Source organism: Dromiciops gliroides, chromosome 4, assembly GCF_019393635.1.
Source record: "Dromiciops gliroides isolate mDroGli1 chromosome 4, mDroGli1.pri, whole genome shotgun sequence".
Taxonomy (NCBI): Eukaryota; Metazoa; Chordata; class Mammalia; order Microbiotheria; family Microbiotheriidae; genus Dromiciops; species Dromiciops gliroides.
The window spans coordinates 65615998-65632979 of record NC_057864.1 but is presented as its reverse complement, the minus strand read 5'-3'; the positions used below and the strand labels follow the sequence as shown (position 1 = coordinate 65632979).

The 16982-nt window shown below is 39.5% G+C and overlaps 1 protein-coding gene across 3 annotated transcripts in view; it reads right to left on the bottom strand.

Annotated features, from left to right (window-relative positions):
- Positions 1 to 4993: 4993 nt before the first annotated feature.
- The window catches only part of DARS2 (aspartyl-tRNA synthetase 2, mitochondrial), a 31642-nt gene continuing 19653 nt past the window's right edge, over positions 4994 to 16982 (bottom strand). For 2 of the 3 annotated variants that reach the window (XM_044002974.1, XM_044002976.1), the window contains 7 exons: positions 15125 to 15232; positions 12807 to 12869; positions 10122 to 10274; positions 8143 to 8361; positions 7780 to 7890; positions 6904 to 6979; positions 4994 to 6461 (listed from right to left, as the gene is read on the bottom strand). In XM_044002974.1, coding sequence (XP_043858909.1) covers positions 6205 to 6461; positions 6904 to 6979; positions 7780 to 7890; positions 8143 to 8361; positions 10122 to 10274; positions 12807 to 12869; positions 15125 to 15232 — 987 coding nt within the window. In that variant the 3' untranslated portion in view covers positions 4994 to 6204. The remainder of the gene's footprint in view (positions 6462 to 6903; positions 6980 to 7779; positions 7891 to 8142; positions 8362 to 10121; positions 10275 to 12806; positions 12870 to 15124; positions 15233 to 16982) is intronic. The other variant, XM_044002975.1, reaches the window with a different exon arrangement.

Here is a 16982-nt window from a genome sequence, read left to right as displayed (position 1 = left end):
ACATACATGTGAGGAAGCTTCTCCAGCACTGGATTGTGGTGCACTCCAAAAGCTCATTCCTAAGCCACGTGTTTGGAGTGCCAGGCACATTCTCCATAGAAACAAAGCTGTATGAACTACAGTTTACATAACTCTTCACACTGATTCTAAGTCTTCCAGAGTTACAACCCCACCAGCCCCGCTCCATAGTAGAATATACTCTGCTCACCTTCCCCATAATTGGAGTGGTGGGAACAAGGAGTATTTCCAGCTCCAAGCCACTGAAGGTAAAAGGGAAAGAGCTGAGGACAGGGCTTGGTTTGGATTCTTGGCCAGAGGTGGGGGAGCTGTGAAGACCAGTGACTATGGCCCAACAGTAACCTCTGGGGAGGGTTGTCGGCAGAATCTGGGGTTCTTCCTGCCCTTTCTTTCATTAGTTGGTTATTACCATGTGGTGGGGTGAGCAGGGTCTGGCTGGGGTTTGGGGTGGGTAGGGGCAGCAGTCATGGACAACAGCTGCTAGAAGAGGAAAGAGGGAAATCCTAGGACCTATATGTAGAAAGCATAGTAGCATTTTTGTTGTTGTTGTAGCAAGGAATTGGAAACTAAGTTGGTATTAATCAACTGGAAAATGGCTGAACCAACTGTGGCAATCAGAGGATTTAGGGCTGAAACAGCAATGGAACATTATTCACCATAAGAAATGACAAATGACATATTTAGAGTGAAGTGGGCAAAAACAAGAAAATAATTTATATGAGAATTAAAAAAATGAAAACAACTTCAGAACTCTCACCAATGTAGTGGCTAACTGTGGTTTGAGAAGACTGATTATGTACCATGCTTTCTCAGCTCCTAGTAGAGAGGTGATGGTTATTGTTGTTTGTACTTTTATTTTAAATAGGTACAATGACATCACAGGTGGTATCTTGACTTACTTGTGAATCATATTTAAGGGAGGCAGAGTTGCACAGTCATCGGCTTTACTCTCCTCCAGTCACTGAACTCCAGTGGCAAGACAAAAGTTAAGACTACTTACAATGGCCTGAGATGCGGCGGATGACGTTGGCATCCTTGATGTCTGACCAAGTTCTAAGCACTCCATAACGTCTGCTTCAGCCGCCTTCATAGCTGTTGGAACAAGTTGTTCTTATCCAGCCATTCCATCTGAGAAAGTCTTCACAAGGTTGGAGTAGACATTCCCCCAACTCACCAACAGGTTTAAGGTCTCCTGGTTCCTCTCAACCTGGTTTAGCTCATCTGCTGAGATTGTTTTCCTGGGGTATGGCTGCTGTGCATGTTACAGCTTCTTGAAGCCAAAGGTGAGAATTGGGTGAAAATGGACACCAAAGGTAGATGAGCAGCCCCAAAAAGGAAGCCCTCACTAGTCCTCCCTGAACACTCCATATACCAGAGAGAAGATGGCTCAAAGTGCAGAAAGAAGCATACCTTTAAAGACTGTGGACTGTTTGGCTTTTATACCTGTATTGGTGAAGGGAGAGCTTTTATTTGGGGGAGGAGTTGTGATAGTGATACCAAAGCAAGAGGACCAAAGAGATATTGAAAAGATACATAAAAGAGGGCAAAAGGAAGTTCAGAAGGAGACACTGGCAAGAAGGGGAGTTTTGTTACTTTCATGTGCAATTTTATATTTACTTCAACAGAAGCTCAGTTTCATTTGCAGTCCTCTTTTTTTTGTTCTTATAGGGAACTGTTTGTTAATTTCATAATCAAAGGTCATTTGCTGTTTGTATTGTAATAACCTGAGCCCTGCCTAAAAAAAACACACCATGAGATTTGGGACTAAGAACAACAGCAGTTCTACAAGGTAGTGTGATTGGCATTTGTGAAGTGCTCATCTTATTCAAATCCTGTTTCTGACACCAGCTGTGTGATCCTGGGGATCACTTAACTTCTCAAAGTCCATTTCCTAATTTGTAAAATGCAGTTACTGGGGGAAGCTAGGTGGCGCAGTGGATAAAGCACCGGCCCTGGATTCAGGAGTACCTGAGTTCAAATAAGGCCTCAGACACTTACTAGCTGTGTGACCCTGGGCAAGTCACTTAACCCCCATTGCCCTGCAAAAATTAAAAAAAAAAAATGCAGTTACTGACACCTTTGGTATCTACACTTTATAAGGTTGTTGTGAGGCTCAGATGAGATGAAATTTAAAGTGCCATACAAATATCTGAAATAAGTATTATTAATCGAGGTATTATTAGCTAGAGGCGAAGTGCCTTTAGTGAAAGGGATTCTCTTATTAACTCTTCAAATGAAAGAAAATAGAAATTAGTGAGAAGAGGATGTGAGAGTATATTAAATGGGAAATAGTATTTTTTTTTGATGTGTCAAAAGCTCATTTATTTTCATTCTCAAAAGAATGGGCACCGAGATCAGTGTTCAGCAAGCAGGTTCAGGTACAGAGAGTGAGGGCTCGAAGGCCTCATTTGAATCCCTAGTCCCTAAATCAAAATGGACCCTCCTCTTGTTCATCCCTGGCCAATTACTTAAGGGTTACAATCTACATGTGAAAGCTAGGAACACAGTATTCTTTCTATTTATTTATTCATTCATTCATTCATTTAAGTTTTCAACCTTTGTTTAGATAGGATTTCCAATTTCAAATTTTTCTCCCTCCCTCCTCTCCCTCCCCGCTCCCCTAGACAGCAGGTAAGCTGATATAGAACATTAAACATAGGGAAATGGTATTTTAACAGATGTGCCTGATAGAATTGTACAGTCTGAAAACCCCCTAAAGATCACTGAGTTCAACTTTCTGTGACAGATGAGGATCAGTTTCTGTACAGAAATGTAAGTACTGTTCGGTCACCTTGAGTGTTATTTGCTAATCCCTTTCCTTAGAAATAAGGAAAAAATATGGGGCAAGCCAACCTTAAAATGACCCACGCTGTAAAAAGACTGGTAGAAAGGGCTCTTACTATTAATTGATATAGAAAGACTTAAACTTTTAAAAGGAGAGAAGGGGAATTCTTGGAGTAAACAAACCAGTTGCATAGGACTATTGTTTCTAAAGCAGAAGGGCATAAAAAGAATCCATCAGACATGGGAATAGAAATATCAGATGACAACAAGGAGAAATTGTTCACAGGACAAGAATCACTGCAGGACAATGACTGCCACTGTTCAACCCCTATATTCCTCCTACCCCCCTTTTAAGCATGTATGTTACACAGTTATTTCTCAGGGTTTGGGCTGGAATTGAAAATTTTGGCTTCATTTTTAGTTTAAGAATTTCCAAATGGATTGGAATCATGTCCCCAAAGCTATTAAACTGTACATGTTCTTGACCCAGTGATACCTCTGCTAGGTCTGTCCCCTAAAGATATCAAAGAGGAAAAGGACTTGTACATACAAAAACATTTATAAGAGCTCTTTTTGTGGTGGCCAAGAATTGGAAACTGAGGAGAAGCCCACCAATTGGGGAATGCCTGAACAAGGTACAGTATATGAATATAATGGAATACTACTGTGCAATAACAAATGATGATGGGCATGGTTTTAGAAAAAACTTGGAAACTGATGCAAAGTGAAGTGAGCAGAATCAGGAGAATAATTCATACAATAACAATACTGTTGAAAAACAATTTAACTTTTAAACACTTAGTAACTCTGATCAACACAATGACCAATTACAAATCCAAAGGACTCATGAAGAAACATGCCATCCACCTTCAGATAGAGACTGATGGAGTGAGAATGCCAATTGCAGCTCTCTTTATTTCTCTCTCTCTCTCTCTTTCTCTCTCTCTCTCTCTCTCTCTCTCTCTCTCTCTCACACACACACACACACACACACACACACGGATCTGTTTTGCATAACTATACATATTTGTAGTGGTTTTATTTTTCTTGCCTTCTCAATGGGTAAGGAAGGGGTCGTGGGGGAAGGAAAGGATCTAAAACTGATAACCAAATAAAATTGAATTAAAAAAGAGCAAATTCCCAAAATAAGCTATTCCTAAAATTACCCTAAAAGTAAAACTGCCAGTGGATACTTAGCTTTAAATGAGTAACTAGAGATAGCTTGATATGGTAGGTACAAAGACAGAAAGACTTGCTGGGATCAAGTCCTGTCACTGTGATCACGGGCAAGTTATTTAACTTCTGTCTTAAAGGAACTTTCTTCTAGACTAAGTTTTGGAGCAGCTGTCCAACTGTGTGTGTGTGTGTGTGTGTGTGTGTGTGTGCTCGTGTGTTCGTGCGTGCAGGTGTGCATGTGCTCGTGTGTTCGTGTGTGCACGTGTGCATGTGCTAGAGCATGGGCAAGTTCTGTGGGGGTAAGGGGGGGAACCTTTCTATATCATAGATAGTTAAAAAACAAAAACCTCTCCCCCCCATTTAAAAATGGTAAAAATTTTACTGAATTTCAGAATATTTTTTGGTAGGCATGAAAACGACTTAAGCAATGTGACTAAATTTTAGGATACTGGGGGCAGCTAGGTGGAGCAGTGGATAGAACACCGGCGCTAGATTCAGGAGGTCCTGAGTTCAAATCCGGCCTCAGACACTTGACAGCTGTGTGACCTTGGGCAAGTCACTTAACCCTCATTGCCCTGCCCCTCCCCCCCCCCAAAGATTTTAGGATACTAGTAGCATGACAATTTTTTTTATGATGCCAAGAATTCTTGGTTAGATTTGAGTTTTTTGTCAGTGTGTAGCAGGCATGGCAAATATATTTAATAATAATAATAAATGGATGATTCGATGTTGATGAAAGAGAGGTAGTTGAAAAAAATGGGGCAGTACTATATAATGAAGATTTTCAGTTCACTTCACAAAAACTTTCAGCTGGTATGGAGCAGGAAAACACAAGTACCCTTTATCTCACCATCAAAACCCTCCCATTAAAAATTTTCTGGTCACCAAGTGCCTACCAAAGTAAGGTTACAAGACAAACATTGTTACAAGACAAACTTGAGGGAAAAGCACCATCTACTGGTTAGCCAGCTTTTCTATCACAAAACCCCATTCATGTAATGTACAACTCAAAACATAATCGAAGACAAATTTTATTCACCAAAAAAAAATATCTTTAGCTGAATTTAGGCCCAAGATTTACATCTCTCACCTATAACCTAATGAAAAACAGCCAGGTACATTAAACTATTTAAAAATCCTGGAACAAATGAATATAGCACATTTAAGATGTCAGGGAAATTTAATTAATCATATTCCTGTTTGTATTTCTGTTGTCAACTCTAATCAATTAACTGAACCAATCTTCTTCTGCTTCATTAGTATCATTAAGGTCACATTTATATAGCACTTTATAGGTCATGAAATGTTTTCCTCATCTTCTGAGATGGGCAATTAAGGAATTGTAGCTGATTGTTGAAGTTAAGTGACTTACCCAATGTCACACAGGTGGTATGGCAGTCAGAACTAGCACCTTGTGCTCTTTCTACTATGCCATACACATCTTAATTAGTACTGTCATTTATTGGTTCTTCTAAATAGTGTCAAGGATCACATTTAATGATTAAATTACTATTCTTTAAAACAACATGAACAGCTGATTTATAAATCTGTTGGCATTAGTCTTTGCTTGGGCTTTAGTCATAGTGTACAACTTATCAGCTGCTTCTATGTATATATTTTTGGTAGTTAATAATGGCACCCGATAGATGCATTGCACTTCAATTTTTCAATAGATATTATCTCATTTAATTCTCACAACCATCTTGTGAGATAGGTGAGTAAGTGATATCATGATTAGTTTGCAGATAAAGACACTGAGGCTGAGAGAGGTGAGATGATCTAGGGACACCTGGACCTAAGAGCTGGGCCTCCTGACTTATTTCTTGCCTGGTGCTCAGTCTCCTCCCCCACACTGAAAGTAAAACATTACAATACAGCCAGTTCTACCAGGGTGATAAGACTCAACTGTCTGACCAGTAACTGCAGCATTTTCCACCCCTGACACAATTTTGATCATTTTGCTCCAAAGCATGCACTAGTGGGTAGTGCCTGGGCGCTATGGAGGACCACGATTAGTAGGCGTGAAGCCATGACACATCTTAGCCTTTTTCACCCAATCTTGCCATCCAATGAGCATAGAATCTTTCAGTCTGTGATGCCCAGTGTGTTCTGAGAGAAAAGGAGACACCTTCCATATGTTCCATTCCTTCTTCATTGGTTATCTGGGTATTTGCTGGACTTCCTTCTTTCCAAAAGCTCAGGAGTTTGGCCTAAGGCCAACTTCTCCTAGGGATTCTTAGTCTTGGTGAGGCTCAGAAGGCCCGACTCTTCTGAAGACTCAGTTTCACAGATGACAGACCTGACATCTTTTCTGTCTGTGACTTCTGGCCTCTTGACCTGGATGTGGTAGGGCTCTATATCTTCAGGAGACACGTAATCTGGGGCACTGCTCATCAGGTCATGTCCCCGGAAGGACTTTGGAAAGGCAATGACATCTCTTATGCTTGGTGCTCCAGCAACAAGGCACACCAGTCTGTCTAGCCCTGTAAGTGAAACCTCATGTTACTTGGTATCCAAATTCTAGATAATTTTCTACGTGAAGTCTTGAAAAAGTCAAATACAATTTACTGACTACTTGAAGGGTTTAGTTGGTTTATGAATCCAATTTGTAGGGACATTTTTCTTTTTGAAACTATAGACTCTCCTTCTAGAGCAGAATTCAGAATCAATGCCCAAATGCTAATATAATGAATAACAAAGTTTTGCTAAGAATTTACTGACGGCCCCCGGAGACTGGGCAATACTAGGCAACAAAAGTGTAAAAGAAAACATCCTTCTTGTTGGGCTATTTAAAATTTGACTGGGCTGCCTAAAATTCATCCCTCTTTTTTCTTGGTAAAGCAAGAGGGACGAGTAGAACCTTGCAAACAGAAGGTAACCAGGGTTTTGTTTTTTAGGTGAAACGGATGCTTTTTATGCACTTACCTAAAGCAATTCCTCCGTGGGGGGGAGCCCCAAAATCTAAAGCCTGAAGTAGGTGAGAGAGTAGTTTAACATCCTCCTGTAATTCCAAAAAAGACAACAGTCTTAAAGCTACACAGAGTCTCCCTTTCTTCTCCTGGGGATATCGAATACTTATGTAAGTCCAGAAATTCCATCCATCTTAATATTCACTTCTATCTCAACTGCTAATAAGATTCCCCTCTTTCTTAGGATATAATTCTAGGTCTCCTCAAAAACCCTTCTTCCTTAAACCTACTCTATATCTTCTTCTTCTTCTACCTTTTTTTTTTTGGTGGAGCAATGGGAGTTAAGTCACTTGCCCAGGGTCACACAGCTAGTAAGTGTCAAGTGTCTGAGGCCGAATTAGAACTCAGGTACTCCTGAATCCTGGGCCAGTGCTTTATCCACTGTGCCACCTAGCTGCCCCCTTACTCTATATCTTCTAATGACCCTAATTTCCAGAGTACTGGTTTATATTCTCCATATCATCCTCTACTTCCAAGGCTTTAAATCCTAGAGAACACATAATTTTCCTTCTAGATCTGACATCTTTTAAATTCAAATTAAGACCACATAATTAATGATATGAAAACCCTTTTGATTTTCCCCCCTTCTAAGTCTTTTCAACATCATTTCAGACTCACATTTTAAATGCTTTGTATTATGAGCAATGTCTCAGGCTCCATATAGGGTTATAAAAGCAGAATGATGCTATAAAGCATACTGTAAAGATATCTTTGTAATGTAAAATGACATTGGTTTACTTAGATAACACAATATCCTTGATTAAAACAAATGTTATTAAATACCAGGATGGTGCATGGAAGGTAAGCAGAAGAGGCCATGTGGTTAGGTTACCTTTAACACAGCTTCCAGAACATACTGTTGCTGCTCTGCATTGTGAATTCGGATAGAGCCACCTCCTATCTCACTGCCATTCAGCACTAAATCATAATGTTGGCTTCGAACCTAGAAAAGAAGGGGGATTTTCATATAATAAAAGGTCATCGTCCTATTTTGATTCAGCTCTACAAGTAGAAAGTATTATAAGTATCGAATGAGCACCAGTTTGCTAATTACTGATTCAAAACAGGCAATGTGTGGAACAGTTTAATTTTTCCTCAGACTGCTAAGAGTGAAAGTCAGTACTGAAGACTTGGATGCAGAATTTAAAGTTTTCTGCCTTGACTTCTCTTTATTTGAAAGTATAGAACATGGTACCTTTTCTGGCTCAGTGTAGAGGAGGTGGATGTCACCCGGGTGAGGAGCAGTGAAGGGATGATGGGCTGACTCTAGTTCTCTGGGATCCTCCTCCTTAGGAAGGAAGAGTGGAAATTCTACCACCCAAAGGAAGTGGAACACAGCTGGGTCACGAAGCACTATTCCTCTGGCCTCTAGAAGGTCAGCACATTCCAGGCGTAATTTTCCTAACACAGAACACTGTGAATAACATTGAGAGAATGAGTAGAGGGAACCCTGGTTAACTGGCATTCAGCCTGAACATAGGGGCTCAGCCGATGGGGAATCTCCTGAAAGTCCTTTGGATTTAGAGAGGATTGTCTGACAAATTATAAGCTATCAGTGAGGGTTGTTTTGTATTTTTCTTTTTTTTTTCTTGGATGAAAAGGATGTGAGAGAAGGCAATAAGTCAGTAACACCTATTTCCCCACTAATTTTCAGGGTTGATTTTGCTGGCTTTATACATGCTCCTTCTTGAGGCTCCAGGCTCAGATGGAAAACAAAACAAAACAAACCGCAACAAAATGCATTTCCTAATGAAGGAAGTTCAGGGCATTAGATAAATCCTTTTTAATTAAATTAAATTAAATTATTTTTTGCAGGGCAATAAGGGTTAAGTGACTTGCCCAGGGTCCCACAGCTAGTAAGTGTCAAGTGTCTGAGGCCAGATTTGGACTCAGGTCCTCCTGAATCCAGGGCTTTATCCACTGTGCCACCTAGCTGCCCCTACTTTTTTATTTTCTGCAAGTGACTGGTGCTGGCATCAGCACCTCTTCCCTCCATGTGGGTGAACTGATGTTGCTGCCACATCATTCTAAACATACCTGCTGCCAGGGACTTGAGAGATCTCAAATCACCAACAGGTGATAAGCACCTCCATGACTTTTTGGCAAATGAGAGCTCCCTCAAAGCCTATGTGTATCATTACATCCTGACATGGCAACATCTGAAGCAGTCTCAGGCCCATCACTTGATTTGTATACTATGCCCTCTGTTGGTGAGCTACATTAAGCTTTATGGAAAGTAAAAAGCAAGTTTGCCAGGAGTAAAGAAGGCTTTGGGCAAGTAGGGTCTTGCTGATGTGGAAGCTACTACAGTAAATGGAGGTACAGATAGCAAAGACAGTGATAGCAGTGATTATCTTTGGATCTGACAGGGAAAAGTCAAGAAGCCAAGAAAAGAATACCTTGTGCAGTGTGAATCAGAGAAATTAAAAAAAATTGTAAAAGGGGGGCAGCTAGGTGGTGCAGTGGATAGAGCACTGGCCCTGGAGTCAGGAGGACCTGAGTTCAAATCTGGCCTCAGACACTTAACACTTACTAGCTGTGTGACCCTGGGCAAGTCACTTAACCCCAATTACCTCACACACACACACACACAAATTGTAAAAGGCTAAAATTGTTGATAAGTCTTCCATTTTACTGGCAGTAAAACAATAGGGTGATGAGACCGATATGGCAAAATAAGAGGAGTGTATCTGGTGACCTTCTAAACAAGTTTCAATGGGATAATACCATTCTAGAACTTCATATATTGGGCACCCTGAAAGAGGATAATGCTGGAATAGAAATATACAAGGAAAGAATGAAAAAAGCATTGATTAAGCTAGGTGCTGGGGATACAAATACAAGCATTCAAGTTAGGTGAAGTCCTCACGGGAGCTTCCACTCTAACAGGGGAAGAAAATACCAGTAGTGGAGAGGTGTTCAGGGTGGAGAGCTTTGGACAAGGAAGCTGGAGGAAATGACAGCAAATGACTAACGTATCCTTTCCAGAAACAGTAGTGTTGGTCTGATTGTGGTTCTCAGAGCTAGCACTGGAGAGGAAGGAGAGGATGGGAGCAGGAAGCCTATTATGGTACTGCGTAGTGAGCCAAAAGTGAGCCTGGGCAAACAAGGAACGCTTTAGGAAGAGCCTTTGCTGGGAGTTGGGAATGAGGGCATGTGTGTATTCTTCCTTACCGCCTTCTTGTGGTCTCCAGCAGTTAACAGGAGCACATCTTCCTCCTGGACCTTCATTAGACTGATTAGGGCTGATTTCTCCTCTTCCCTTAAGAGTTTAGTAAGTGGAGACGTCCCGCTTCCACTGGTCTTCAAAAATAAGGGTGAAACCTCCTATGGTGAAGAAAGAGTCACATTTATCTTCAAACTACCACCCAACAAATTTGGCGAAAGGCTTCTGTTGAGTAAGAAATTATTTTCGGTTTATGTATTTATTTTTATCATTTTATAAATCAAGTTACTGGAGTCACTTTATTGGAGAAGAGTTGTCAAATACGTGTTTGGCTCTACTGAGTTAAAAGCTCTGAAAGAAAAAATAAACAGAACTGGATTTTTCCTTTTATTTATTTATTTTATTTATTTATTTTTCCTTTTAACTTTTCCTTTATCTTTCAGTCAACTACGTCTGTGAAAATGTGGTCTGCTGGAGAAAATGTCTTTTCCCTATTCATATTTTCATCCGATACCCTTAATGCAGACACAGTCTAAGAGAGAAAAATAGGCATTAAAGGTTGGTAGATAGTGGCATCTTCTCTATGAGAAAATGTGTTCAGAGTACCAATTTAGGACGCTGAATTGTCTGTTAAGTCAAATAATGATAGTAGCTAACATTTATGTAGCACTTTATGCAAAGTGCTTTAACATATTATCTCACTTGGTCCACATAATGATGACCCTAGGAGGTAGGTGCTATTATTATCATCTTCTTTTTTTTTTTTAAGTGACGCAATTGGGGTTAAGTGACTTGCCCAGGGTCACACAGCTATTACGTGTTAAGTGTCTGAGGCTGGATTTGAACTCAGGTACTCCTGACTCCAGGGCTGGTGTTCTATCCACTGTGCCTAGCTGCCCCTATTGTCTATGTCTATTTCTTTTTACAGATGAGGAAATTGAGGTAAACAGAAGTTAAGTGACTTGTCTAAGGTCACAGAGTAAGTTTCTGAGGCAGGATTTCAACTCAAGAACACATGGCTTAATTTTTAAACTATTAAAACCTAAGAATGATGCAAAAAGACATGAATAGCATCACACAGTGAGGTGAAAGAAATAGGATCCTGGAAAATAACAAAACTTTCTGTACCAGATATGGCTCAAGTGAATTTAGTTAAGTAATAATAATGGCTCATATTGTTGTTGTTCGGTTGTTTCTCAGTTGTGTCTGACTACTCATGACCTCATTTGAGGTTTTCCTGGCAAAGATACTTGAGTGGTTGCCATTTCCTTTTCCGGCTCATTTTACACATAAAGAAATGGAGGCAAACAGGGTGAAGTGACTTTTCCAGGGTCACAGAGCTAGTAAGTGTCAGAGACCCGATTTGAACTTAGGAAGATGAGTCTTCCAGACTTCAGGCCTGTCACTTTATGCATTTTGGTGCCACCTAGGTGCCCCCACCCCCCTTATAAGCCTTACACTTTACAAAACTTTCCTTTCAACAACTCTGAGGCAGGTGGACCAAAGATTATTATCCTCATTTTATTTTATTTCAATTTCTTTTTTTAAATAACAAACATTTTAATTTAAAGTTCTGAGTTCCAAATTCTATCCCTCCCTCCTTTTCTGCCCTCCCTGAGGCAGTAAGCAATCAGATATAGGTTATACATGTGCAATTATATAAAACATTACCATATTAGTCATTTTTTATAAGAAGATTTGAATAAAAGAAAAAAAATGAAAGAAAGTAAAAAAACAGCATGTCTGTATTCAATCAATATCAGCTCTTTCTTTGGAGGTGGATAGTATGTTTCATCAACAGTCCTTCGGGATTGTCTTGGATCATTGTATTGTTGTAAATAGTTAAGTTATTCACAGTTCTTCATCAAACAATATTGCTGTCTCTGTGCACAATGTTCTCTTGGTTCTGCTCACTTCACTATACGTCAGTTCATACAAGTCTTTCCAGACCTTTCTAAAATTATCCTGCTTGTCATTTCTTATAGCACAATAATATTCCATCACCATCATTAACCACAGCTTGTTTAGCCATTCCTCAATGGATGGGCATTCCATTGATTTCCAATTCTTAGCCACCACAAAAAGAGCTGCTATAAATATTTTTGTACAAATAGGTCTTTTTCTCTTTTTGGGATGTCTTTGGGATATAAACCTAGCAGTGGTATTGCTTGATCAAAGGGTATGCACAGTTCTATAGCCCTTTGGGCATAGTTTCAAATTGCTCTCCAGAATGGCTGGATCAGTTCACAACTCCACCAACAGTGGATTAGCATCCCAGCCTTCCCACATCTCCTCCAGCATCCAATACTATCCTTTTTTGTTATATTTGCCACTCTTGATTATCCTCATTTTAGAGACAAAGAGGCTTGGAGAGATTAAATGACTTGTAGCTCAAAAGTAGCAGAGCTGGAACTTAGGCCCAGCTCTTCTGGTTCTAAGTTCAATGCTTTTTCTAAGACAGTAATATGACCCTCATTAAAAGTTTTTTGCAGGGCAATGGGGGTTAAATGACTTGTCCAGGGTCACACACAGCTAGTAAGTGTCAAGTGTCTGAGGCCGAATTTGAACTCAGGTACTCCTGAATCTAGGGCCGGTGCTTTATCCACTGCGCCACCTAGCTGCCCCCTAAAAGTTCTATATGATGAAAAGGAAGCAAAGAAGCCTCTAATATAACAGACATGTTACCTTCTTACCTGATTAAAATGGTTAACAGCAAACTTCTTAAAGGCCTCAAAGTCTTTACTTTTCAAATATTTCTGAAAAACAAAACAAAGAGGTAGAGCTCTCAACATGACACATGGTTTCACAAATGTATGGCCTTGTATAAGATACAATAAATAGGACATGAATTCATTGCCATTTTACAACTCAGAGGAATTCAATAAAACTAGTTTCTGTATGCTACTCAGAATTTTATGGTACTGTATGTATTTTATTGTGTGGTTTTTTTTTGGTAAGGCAATGAGGGTTAAGTGACTTGCCCAGGGTCATACAGCTAGTAAGTGTCAAGTGTCTGAGGCAAGATTTGAACTCAGGTCCTCCTGAATCCAGAGCCAATGTTTTATCCACTGTGCCACCTAGCTGCCCCTACTGTATGTATTTTAGCTACATAGCTCACATTTGTTGATCTTTTCTCTTTGGGATGTGGAGACTTAGTGGGAAGTACTTTCTATATTTTTCACATAGTCTCTGTATCACTACTATACTCTGAAAAAATACACATGGTACACTCTCTCCCCATGCAATTTATTTATCTATTTATTTTTTGAAACATTCATTAAAAAAAATTTTAAGTTCCAAATTTTCTCCCTGGCTTCTGTCCATCCCCCACCTATTGAGAAGGAAATGTGATGTCAATTATACATGGGAAATCACAAAAAAAGGTCCATATTTGCAAAGAAAAAAAAAGCAAGAAATATAAAGTTAAAAAATTATGTTTTAATCTGTACTTAGACTTTATCAGTTCTCTCTGTGGAGGTAGACTGCATTTTTTATCATAGGTCCTTCAAAGTTGTCTTGGATCACTGTATTGCTGAGAACAGCTAAATCATTTGCAATTGATACAATATTGCTTTAATGTATATACTGTTCTGGTTCTGCTCACTTTACTTTGCATCAGTTCATAGAAGTCTTCCCAGGTTTTTCTGAAGCCATCCTGCTCATCGTTTTTTTTTTTTTTCTGTCATATTAGCCAATTTGATAGGTGTAGGGAGGTGGCTCAGAGTTATTTTAATTTGCATTTCTTTAATCGATACTGATTTAGAACATTCTTTCATACAATTATAACTTTGATTACTTTGTTTGCAAACTGCTGTTCGTATCCTTTGACCATTTATCAATTGAGGAATGGCTCTTATTTTTATAAATTTGACTCTGTTCTCTATATATTTGAAAAATGAGGGTTTTACAGAGAAACTTACTGTAAAAATTTTTTCAGTTATGATTCCTGTGTTTTTCCCTCCATCATCCAATTTTCCCTGTTTATCTCACCACCTCTCTCTTTTCACCCTGTTGATCCTCAAAAGTGTTTTCTGTCTTTTATCTTATCCAATCCACCTCCCTTTTCTGTATAACATACATATATGTGCAAATAGGGGCAACAGTCAGGCATTCTGCTCTTGTTGATGTTAATTTTCCTAAGAAACATGACTTCTTTGAGCTAGGATTTTGGTAAGGCATCTCCATTGCTAATGTAGAGCAAATGTACACTATCTATTAATAAATAACGAATTTATCAATCATATCTAAAATAAGTTAACTGATCCTTAGGGGGCCTTTAGCATATCAAAAATTTCCCAACAATTAGTCTTGAAAACAGAATAAGTCATCTTCTGTCACTTGTTAGATTTTTAAAAATACTATTGTTTGGCAGGGAAATGAGGGTTAAGTAAGTGACTTGCCCAGGGTCACATAGCATTTAAGTGTCAAGTGTCTGAGACTGGATTTGAACTCAGGTCCTCCCGAATCCAGGGCCAGTGCTTTATCCACTGTGCCCCACCTAGCTTCCCCCCCTCAAAATACTATTTTGATATGCTAAAAGACTGATAATGAAATCAGCTAAAAATACCCCAACCTTTTCAGCCCAGAGGTGTCAACCCTACTGATGGATAAATAATAGGACAAGTCTTAGATTTGTAAGCCTTTTGGGTGGTGAAAAGAACCTGATGTTCTTAACAACCTTATTGTCATCAGAGTCTTTTATTCTTTTTTTTGTTTGTTTGTTTTTTTTTTGTGAGGCAATTGGGGTTAAGTGACTTTCCCAGGGTCACACAGCTAGTAAGTGTGTAAAGTGTCTGAGGCTGGATTTGAACTCAGGTCCTCCTGAATCCAGGGCCGGTGCTCTATCCACTGAGCCACCCTTTTATTAATGAAGCTGTGACTTTTAGGGATATTATTTAAGTTCCAATATAAACATCTCTCTTAACAAAAGTTGTTTCTGGCCCAGCCTACTAATATGGCACATTTCTGTTTCCTGACTGGACTGCACTACTTGTAGCAAAATACCACTCACTGCTCCTCCAGGAATACAAATGGCTCTGATGGCACCGTCAGGCTCCTTAAGCACATCTTGAAGAAATTCAATCTCTGTGTTCCTAAATATGTCACTGACATCAACAATCTGTAGTTGAAGAACAAAAATCGGCAACAGAATAAAATACAAATCATAGCAAAGCTTTTCTTTTGTGTTTTAATAATTTTGCTAATGTAATTAATTCATACTTATATATTCAAATTTTTGTTCAATACAGAAATTTTCTATAACTAATTAATTTATCATCTAATCCACATGGCATAAGAGGAAAGAAAGACAAAGAATAGCTGTGAGCTAGCTGCAAGTAAATACCCAGTGATAAGACTTGGGCATCTTGACTCCCCCCAACACTGTATTCTGTTCACTTTGGAAGGTTTAAGTAGAGCTTAAATTTTAAGGGGTTTCCCTTGCCTCATATTTTCCAGAAAAAAATTTAGGTTATTCACTGTGAGCTCCCTCTTCCTTACCTTTTATCATTCAGATGCCTTCTGACACCATCTTCCTTGACTCCTAATTCACATAAGGAACCTTACGTCTTCTTTTTTTTATTTTGTGGGGCAATGAGGGTTAAGTGACTTGCCCAAGGTCATACAGCTAGTAAGTGTCAAGTGTCTGAGGTGAGATTTGAACTCAGGTAATTTGAATTCAGGTAATCCTGAATCCAGGGCCCATGTTTTATCCACTGTGCCACCTAGCTGCCCCTGGAACCTTACTTCTTACCAAGGACTGCCCCTTCTGCCATTTCTATTCTATCATTTCTTTTCCATCTTTCCCTGTCTCATTCCCTACTACTTACAATCATGCCCATAGTTCTCCCATGAGAAAACCTTCACCTGATTCTTCTATCCCTGATCATAGCCTCCTATATTTCTTTGTCCATTTGTGGCTGAACTTCTTGAAAAGGCCATCCTAAACTCAATATATACAAAGTACACTCGTTATCCCCTCTCTTACATTTTCCTATTACTGTGGAGGATGATGCTATCAACATCAACTGTCACTCAGGCTCACAACCCAAGCATCATCCTTGACTCCTTACACTCCCCACAGACCATCTTGCCAAGGTCTGTAGATTTCACCTTTGAAACATGTCTGATATTTCCCTTTCTTCCTTCTCACACTGCCACAACTCTAGGACAGGTCCTCATCATCTCATATATGGACTACTGCCATAGGCTGCTGGTTGGTCTGCCTAAATTAAGTCCCTGCCAAGTCACTAAAGTGATTTTCCTAAAGCGTAGGTCTGATCATGTCACCCCCACTGGCTCCCTATGGCTTTAGGATCAAATACAAAATCCTCTGTTTGGCATTTAAAACTCTTCATAACTTAGCCCCTTCCAACCTTGCAGTCTTCTTACACCTGTGATGAAATAATGAGATTTAGCAGATACTCAAAGACCCACCTGGAGATTAATCTAGACTGATTGAATCAAGTGAGAGTGATTAACTGCTGATTAGCCTACTTCAAGTTAACTGGATTGTAATCACACCTTGAGAACACCTTCAGAACCAATGGATTTGGAGGATGCCAACCAATCAGCTTGAAGCAGTGTGTAAGGACCGCCTCTGTTCCAGACCTATAAAAAGCTTCCACAATCAACTTGCTAGAGAGTTCCTGATTAAAGCAGGCTTTTTTCTTAACTTTCTGAACTCCATGGGAATATCTGTATGCTTTAATAAATGTTTAATGCCCAAAGACTGGTGCTGAAGCTTCTAATTTAAGGCGACCACAATTTAGATTTTAAACATCCCAGTTTGGTGACCATGAAGGGATTGCTGAACCCCTCAACCTTCTGATCTTCACATTGGGTAAGAAATTTTATGTTTGTAAGTATGT